Source organism: Echinops telfairi, unplaced genomic scaffold (assembly GCF_000313985.2).
Source record: "Echinops telfairi isolate 266 unplaced genomic scaffold, ASM31398v2 ScPeMD7_7475;HRSCAF=8513, whole genome shotgun sequence".
NCBI lineage: Eukaryota > Metazoa > Chordata > Mammalia > Afrosoricida > Tenrecidae > Echinops > Echinops telfairi.
Genome location: NW_022111379.1, coordinates 20,075,073 through 20,084,500, shown reverse-complemented (window position 1 = coordinate 20,084,500; position 9,428 = coordinate 20,075,073). Strand labels below are relative to the sequence as shown.

Sequence of the window (9,428 nt, the reverse complement as noted above, 5' to 3'; positions counted from 1 at the left end):
AGAAGGCAGAACTCGCCCTGTGGATTCCAAGACTGCCACTCTTCTCAAAGGTAGAAAGAGCCGTCTTTCTCCCATGGAGCAGCTGGTGGTTTCAAACTGCTGACCTTGCAGTTCACAGCCTAACATGTAACCACTATGTCACCAGGGATCCTCTTTTAGGTGTAGATTTATTTTAAAGCTCATAGTCCTGTGATAAGTTTTCCAACATATGACAGACCCAAGAGCATAATACCACTCATCTTTCTTTGTCTTTTCTCTAAACTATAAATGTTCTGTATATTGTTCTCAAATGAGCATCCTCACATTCATGCAGATGGCGCTGTTTATAAGTTACAATTGAATAACTCAGTAGCATTGCATAGCTCTGCTAGTAAGTGGTGAATCTGTCATTTTAAGCCTCCTGTGGCTTCAGAGCTCATGCTTTCAAACTACTCTGTCCACTACTTTCCAAAACAATCCTTGATTAATCTCCCTTAACTAATCTATTTCCCCACTTTGGAACAAAGTACAAGATGACATCTCATGAGCAGCAGTCGAGTAAGTCCTTGACTCGTCACACCAAAACACGCAGAGTTCATACAGAGGCCAGGGGCACTAATGCCTCCCAAACTACATGATGAAAACTGACCACTTACTTCACTGCAGAACCAGATGGCTCATAATGGTGAGTTTAACCCACACTAATATTTATAATGTTATGTCCGAAATGAAAACGACCGGGATAAGATGCTCAAAATAAAATGCATTTAAACCTAAGCACTTTGTACCAAAAATAAAAACAGAAAACAGTCATCTTGAACAGGTTTCAGCACACGTTTGAAACATTCTAAATGAGGCCAAACAGCTTTACAGAGTACTGGTCTCCGCTCACTGTCCTTCAGCGTACCCTGTACCCTTCCCATTCCTCCCAGCCTCTTAAAACATTTTGAAATCTATAGTAACCGATAACTAAGTTCTACCTGAACATTTCTGAATGCTTTAAATTTTCTAGAGAACCATGAAATCATTAGTTAACCAGATAACCTTTTAATTATTTCCCAAGTGTCATTAAATTATATAAAAGGAATTAGCTATAAGCCACTTGGAAAAAAATACTGGAAGGCATTTTGTCAATTTTTACCACTCACAATTCTCTATGAATCCTTCTGCCCTTGCTACGAATTCCTTGGAAACTAGTATCTCTTGCCTATTTTCAGTGAAGAACATGAATTGCAAGTGATTATTTAGTGATTTAAATTCCAAACAAAATTAATCGAGTATTTGAGCAGGTCAGGACAGAAAGTACATCCTGGAAAATAATTTGTCATGAAAGAAAAACTGCCACCTGGAAGTTCAAGAAAACTGGGTAAAGGAAGAATAAACACCTTGGACTCTTCTTGTGTATATTAAATATGACAAGGAACTACCTCAAAATATTTGTTTAAACCTCAATGGATATCTGGGTCTTTTAACTTTTAACTGCCAAACAGGAAGGAGGGGGGTGACAATTCTTACAAAGCCATGAAGTAAAATGGACTGTTATCTTAAAACCCATGTACTTTCCTTAAAGAACTATTCTAATCATTGACTAAAGTAAAAAGTGTAGAAATGCGGAGGATGAATATTTCAAGAATGAACAGATACATATGAAGAGCAATAGGACGCAGCAGCCTTCTTCAAGAAAACAAGTAAACACATACATACACTTCTGATTAACTTGCTAGCTAAACACCGGTCACTGCCCCCTGATACCATTAAGATGGACATAAACTACCTTCTTGGAAATCGGTAGGCTGACAGGCTCCTCTGTGTGTCTCGGCTCCTGTACAGAGTCACATCCATCCATCCTATTTTTAAGAACACAACACTGCGCATTAGGTGTGTGTTGGTGCACAGCCCCCTGGGGGCCTGTCGCAAAGGGCCCACCATGCAGGGTTGGCGTCGTGCTGGTGGAAACACCGAGCGCTGGCTCCACGTTCGCGTCGATCGGAGGGATCTGCGGGGCAAACACAACACCTGGGAGACTGATGTACTGAGGGCTTTCCTGCTGGCTCAACAATGCTTCCGACATGATTCTGTGCTCATTTCCAGGCGGCACAAATATGTCAGTGGTGACGTTTCCTAGGTGTTTCCTATCCGCTATCCCGGACTGTAGCAGAGTGGGCTGTGGGAACACAGTGTCCAGCCTCTGTGATTTTTCAGTAGTCACTTGGAGCGCTGATGGGCTCAACTGCGGAATGCCGGTCTGTATGACTGAGGGCGGCCCGAAAGGCTGGAACAGCTGATGAAGAGGGTGCTGAGGGGCGCTCGCTAGTCCAGGGGTCTGCGTCACGATCACTGGTACATTGACTTTATAAAGGTGGCCTGAAAATAGAGAAAGCAAAACTGTCAGTAGCACCCTCGTTTTTCTTTAAAATAATAAATAAATCTCATGCACAACAGGAAGAAAAACACCAATCTGCCAGCAGGACTCTCTACAAGTGCTTGCTTTATTCGTCAGCCTTTTACTCTCATTTGCATACATATTACTCTCCTTTTAAACTTTTAATGTTTTTCTTTAACCCTAGCCTTTCCCAATAGTGGTCATATGGTACGTTTTGAGACATAAACAGGCCATCAATACGTGATCCTTTTCCTCTGTTTGATAAATTAGAGTGTTACTAGCTCTGGCTGCTGTGGGATTTCAACAAGCAGAATCCAGCAGGTAAACTAATTGCAGGGTCAGTGGTTCAAACCCACCTTTCCATGGGAGAAAGCTGAGGCTATCTACTCTCATAAAGACTTACAGCCTCTGAAATCCCATACAGGATCGCTATGAGTCAGAATTGACTCAATGACAGTGGGCTTTGTTTAGGGTTGGGGGGGATCATATAAAACACATTTCTGATATTTAGGATATCACTAACAACTATAAGCAAGGGTTACCCAAAACATTTAATAATTTCAAAAATGATCAAGTGTCTTCTCCCTCTTGTCTCTAAAATAATGCTAAAGGAGGAGAAAAGAGGAAATTCTTTTTTTTACCATCACGTTGGATATATTCCTTAAACTTTACAATAGCCCAAAGCTAGAGGTTAGTTACCCTGCAAAGCCTCAGACATTCTTTCTGTATGCCACGTCACTATCAATCAGAAAGGAGGGAAAGGTGGTCAGATTGTCTCTTGTGGTCCTTATGAGAACTAGCAGGCACGCAGATATTTTATTGTCTATCTGTTAAAATGTAAGTAACCCTCTTGAATTAGAGAAAATATATGGTAGCTCAATAAGTGGGGGGAAAATAAAAACACCATCCAAAAGTATTTAGTTAGGACCGATCAAGTACATATATAATATCTAGACCTATGTAAAGCATCAAGACAATGTTCGAAAGCAGAATTTGGAATGAAATATAAGCCAAGACCTAATACAGTGTCTTTTGTGATTGCTTCTGCCATGATAATAGTAACAGCCATTTACTATTACAATTAAAATGGGTATATATTAAAAATTCTTATAACTTCTAGTATATAGACTATGACAACCATGGAACGTATCTCCCAGAAGTCACTCACAATGCGAACAACAAAGTGTGCTCTCACCAGATGCAGTTTGCAGCGTCACCCCAGCTGGTACGTGGATAGGATAGCCAATACTGGAAGGAAAAGTAAGGTTTGCACTGGAGTTTGAAGTGCCCTAGATATGAGACATTGACATTAGGAAATTAGAAAAGGCTTGTATCTTTCTCCCCTGGTCTCCTAGGGAGTCAAAAAATCTGATTCAAAACAGTAGTGTGACAAGTTTGTTAGGGCTGAGTTCTTTGCGTGAAACAGCTTTTTAATATTCCATTTAGGTCATTCCATTAGGGATCAAAAGAAAGTCTGTTCTACAACTCTTAACAATGAAGTCTTCATGAACACCATGAACATCAATTCCTAAAACTGGTAACTATGCTAGGTCCCTCAATCTCATAGTGTCAAATACAAGGGCCACACACCTGTTGATAAAGGTCTTTCTGTCTATAAGTGGATCACTGACAATATTTTAATGTCGGCAAAATGATAATACATAATTCTTACTTGGAACTGATTAGATATTATTATTAGTTGCTCTTGAACCAGGTCTGACTCATGGTAATCCCTGGTGGGATCTTAAAATAAAAAACTCTAAATAAAAAAACAAACATTTTTGCCTATCAGATCTGCAAACCTTTAAAAGGCTAGTAACATCCCATATTGGTGAGGCTGTGATAAAATTCAGTTCTCTAAGACCACTGCTTTCATTAATTTAGAGTGGTACAACACCCTGGGAGGATAATTTTGCAATACACATATATTAAAATCAAAACCATATATGACCTTTGACCCAGAAATTCAACTTCTAAGAATTTATTCTGATTTCCACAAAAGTGCACAAACACATGTATGTATATTCACTGGAGTGATATAAAAAACTGGAAATAATCTTAATACGCATCAGCAAAAGACTGACTAATTAAAATATGATATAAACATTGAAATAAATCTCTATGACGGTACTTCAAAACCTTCATGGAAAAATCCCATTATCTTTACATACCATTTTCCCATGAACCTTCTGAAAATCCCTCATATACTCTCACCTCTACTCCACATGGTAGATAGTGACCGGAATGTTTTACTTCAACAAAAGGAAAACATTTGCTGTGGTTCAACAACGAACACCCTCCCCAAATGTATGACCCACCAAGTAAATATGTAACATTATACAGTTTAATACACTGTAGACAATTCTAGTAACTTCAGAATTGTTCTAACTTTGTAGGAGTCATCTTGGCAGATGCTAACTGCCCTGAAAGTTCGGAAAAACTGCCAAGAAAATGTCAGTTCTGGCTCGCCTGAGTTTGGGCTACATCTATGAGACAGAGCATTGTTTCCCAAAGTGGACAATACCGCCCCCTGGAGGAGGCACTGGAATGATCCAGGGGGAGCGGCAAAAGCACTTAATCCAGGATTGTGGGCTATAGTTCAAAGATTTTACAGTACAAAAGATTTTAAGAGGTGCTAAGTAATTTTTTTTCTAAAAAGGGGTGGTAGACCAAATAAATATGGGAACCTATACCACTACAGGTACTATTCCGCTTTCCCCATTCCTCGCCTTATCTCCCTGTTCAGCGAGAAGATTTTTATGAGTTATATCTATTGCCCTTTACTGGGGCGGGGGGAGGCTGGGAGCATATGGCATGTCCTTTAAGACAATTGCAGGTACATACCAGTTCTGCTGTGGTAAAATTGGGAATCGTTCTGCCAGCAGGAACAACTAAAGACGCTGCAGAGAAAACAAAACAAACTTTACACACATTTACCGATCGAGTAACAGTGCTCAGTACAGCTTTGAACGTACAAACACACAGCTTCCATCACTGACATGCTTGGCCACGGCACATTCTTAACTAACTTCTGAATTCCAAGTGATGTTAAAAAGTATTTTGATTGTGGTGGGTTTTTTATTTCAGTGATCTCAAGGTACACAAATATACTCTATTTGAGTAGCCATCAGAAATCCACGAACAAAACACCCAGATGGTCTTTCGTAACATCGTGCAGCACGAAACCGCCAGTTCGACTCTCCTTCGGGGCAGAAAAGGTAACGTTTGTTACGGCAACACGTTTCCACCTTGCCATGATTCCTGAGCAGGCTAGCTCAGCAGAGGCTCATGCTAAAGGTTGTAGTTTTAAATAAATTCGTATTCTAAATAAAACGTGGTCCATACAGATGTACACGTAACATTACTCAGCCATAGAGAGAAATAAACACACGGCAGGAACCTTGAAGACATTACCCAAAAAACTCCAAACTCACTGCCATCGAGTTGACACATCGGAGCCACACAGGGCAGAGAAGAGCTGCCCCCAGGGGTCCCGAGACTGTGGCCCTTTCGGGGAGTAGAAAGCCTCAAGTTTCTCCCACGGAGCCGCTGACGGATTCAAACTACTGACTCTGCAGATAGCAGTCCAAAGCAAAACCCACACCCAGTAAGCCAATCACAAAAGGCCAAATATTGTGTGATCTAGTTTATATGACATGTTAAGAATAGACAAATGCATGCAGACCAAAGCATACTAATGCTGACCAGGTGAGAGGGGAAAGGTTTGGTAAGTAGTGAGTGTGCATTCCCACTGAATGCAGAGAAATCCTGGCACAACACTATTAAATAATTGCTATCATAAGCCAGGGGTGCTGACTTTCTTATCAATAGAATCTAGCACAATTTTTTAATCAAAAATTGCTTACCAGTTGCCACAATAGAGGGATTTCAGTCTATCAATGTAACCATAAAAAAACATTAAATGCTCACAAGTTCATTTGACCGAGCTGCACTGGGGCGGCTAAAATGTCCTTTTGCTTTCTCTTTCAACGCACAACATTTTAACGTGCATATGCAGCATTCAATGCAAGGTGTATTCGGGTCTGTGTTTTGCATACGGCCCAGAAAAAATTACCTCAAGCTCTGTCTCTGGTACTAGGCTGGCTCCCTCACACGTAACAAACGGCTCAGGAGTGCACGCATTTTTTAAACTAATCATTCTTTCCACGTAAAGACAACAGAAGCGAGACGGCAGAGACTGATGGTTAATGAAGCCCAGAATTATTTTTATCCTTTATTCCTCTATGGCTTTGCTTATTAACAGGCATTCTGTTAGAAAGGCTAAATGAGAAGGAATTGGAGCTGCAGAAACACAATGGCATTAGTCTTAATTAGCTGGAGTGAGCAATGCTTAAGCTGCTACCGCCCAAGCCACAGCCCGAGAGAAAACAAAAACTGTTAACTCACTGTCTGAAGCAATGGAAGGAATATCTTGAGAAAAATAGCAACGATCTTCCTCTTTTAAATACCTTGCTATAAGTCCTGAAGGAGAATGCTCTACATTTCAAGACATCAAACACAGTTGTATGTGTTGTGTAAACGTCTTTAGACCCATCAGAACAAAAGTACTGAACGCAGTCTTAGCGTGCAGCTTCTTGCGGCTCACACCCCGTTTTGAAACAAAATTCACAAATAACATAATGTTGCTGTGTGCTCACAGCGACATCCCCAACGGAATGTGTCTGAAACATGTTTAATATGATCCAAGGTGGTTTTAATAACCAATTAAGTTTTAACTGAAATCTGGGTTCTTAAAAGGATTAGGAATTTTTTTATTTTTTCCCCTTCATGTACGTACTCCAGAAATATTAAGTTTTAACTGAATTCTGTGTTCTTAAAAGTATTAGGAATTTTTTTTTCCTCTTCATGTACGTACTCCAGAAATATTAACTAATTTTAGCAAACACTAAGGTTTGGTAACACTGAAAGAAATCAGTGTTTCAAACCTAATTTAAGAAACTTTATGGTAAGACTATGAGGCATAATGTCCTGCACTTTCCTAAAACTCCCTCTCCCCTCTCACTCACACACGGTCCTCGAGTCTACTCCAACTCCTAGTGACCCCAAGGCACAGGGGAGAACTGCTCCTGGGGTTTCCGAGAATTTAACTCTTTACAGGAGTAGAAAGCCTCGTCTTTCTCCCTCGGAGCAGCTGGTGGTTTCGAACTGCTGGCTTTGTTTTACAACCCAACACAAAACCATTAAGCCACCAGTGCTCCTGAGATCTTGTGATAGGTCATAATTTCACAATTCTTGGTTCTGCTTCGAACCTTGCCAAAACCTAATACCCAACTCACTTGATTCAAAAGGTACAAAAATTGGTCAATTTCTTCCGTGTGACTAAATAATATGTAGATGCCTCTTGATGAACAAACAGTATTCTATCCTTCAAATTGCCTCAAGGACGGCACACATTGTTCACATGTTCACCAGATCTATGTTCCAGAATAACTGGATACACTGTACCTTCACTCAGATATCCTAAATTAGGTCAGACATTAAATTGTTTGGCAAACAGTAAAAAACAATGCCACTCTTCTAGCTAAATACTACTTTGATCTGGGCGCTTATTATTTTTCATAAACAAGTGTTTCAGGTTACCGTGTAAGTGTTTACATTTTTATTATTAAGCACATTGTTTTAAAATATATTTTACTTTTAGTTTCTGATCTATATTTATTTATAAGTCATATGAATAATAGCTCTTTGGGGCTCTCAATTTTTAAGATTTTAAATGGGGTCCCAAGACCAAATAAGGACTACAGATCCAGGAAATGACTAAATAAATGGATATCATGCTCAACGAAAACAAGTATTAAGGGTGGAATGACTTAGTCGTTGGTAGATCTAATTGTGAACTTGTTTATCAACATAGATTATGAAATAAAAAGAGGTTTAGAAGTCCGCTTCAGCTATTTAAACATGCAATAAAGGGACGAAGAAGTGCTACATTTTATGAGACTCCTTTGATACAGCAGGGTACCTGGTGGTGAGGAGAAAAAGGAGCAGGGGTTACGATGCACTTTTAAAGGCTCAGTGTACTTCCACTTGAACTACTTCATTATAAATTATGTAGAAGAGAGTAAAAAGAAAAACTGTCCTGCTTAAAAATGTAATTATTTCTATTATAATACTCCCAAGACATAGGATTAAAAAAAAGACGCCGACTTTCTGTGATTTAAATCACTGGTAATAGTACCATCTTGTGGCAGAATCGAGCACTGCGTTTTTAAATGACAACCCAAGTCGCATCACTAGGCTGAAAGACACCCGTTTTTAGCAATATAAATAAATAATAAATCTTTAAATTTCTTTAACAAATAACACAGAGGTTGGGGGGGCCTAAAAGAATATTATTTTCCTAGAAAAGTAAAAATGTTGAGCTGATAAAAGACAGTTAAAAATGAAAGCGAAACCCAAAATGCACCAAATAACAAAAAAACTGTTTCAGTGTGTCACCTGAGAAATTACAACCACCATGATGAATTTTTCGTAGGCACAGTATTTGGTAAAGCTCTTGCTTGGGGAGTCAATATTCACTGTTGGTTTGCTTCACTGCGGTAAGTTACAAGGGCTGCCCTGCTCACAGTCTCCCACTGTGTAACAAGGATGCTAGCACTTCTCTTTTCCTTAGTGCAGGGCATCTCAGGTGAGCTCGCCGAGCATACAGTGATTACTGACAACGTAATCCAAGTCGACCTGCACTTCTCAGACATCTGCCTATGGAATTTCAGTTAAGCGCAGTCACACACACACACACACAAGAGGGCAGCATGAGGGGCAGAGGCGGGAGGAAGGGTCAAAGGATAGGACGACAGAACAGTATCAGAATCAGTGCTAAGTCACTGCCAGCTGCGCACCCACGCACTCCCATCGAACTGATGCCGACTCGTTGCGACCTGACAGGCCAGGGTAGAACTGGCCCCTCTGGGTTGCTGAGACTGTAACTCTTTATAGGAGTAGAACGCCTGGGCTTTCTCCTGGTTATGTGACAACGGAGCATATGCATAAATATTTCCCACGGGGGCAAGATATGACAAAATACCCATTTATAAACTATCAAGGG

General features: G+C 40.1%; 1 protein-coding gene across 1 annotated transcript in view; it reads right to left on the bottom strand.

The window, feature by feature from the left end:
- GTF2A1L (general transcription factor IIA subunit 1 like) overlaps window positions 1-9,428 on the bottom strand; it is a gene marked incomplete at its 3' end in the record, with an annotated part of 29,558 nt that overhangs the window by 15,950 nt on the left and 4,180 nt on the right. Inside the window, exons 4-6 of the mRNA XM_013003914.2 lie at window positions 5,207-5,262; window positions 3,558-3,651; window positions 1,754-2,343 (exon numbers count right to left, since the gene is read on the bottom strand). Of these exons, the coding sequence (XP_012859368.2) occupies window positions 1,754-2,343; window positions 3,558-3,651; window positions 5,207-5,262 (740 nt within the window). The remainder of the gene's footprint in view (window positions 1-1,753; window positions 2,344-3,557; window positions 3,652-5,206; window positions 5,263-9,428) is intronic.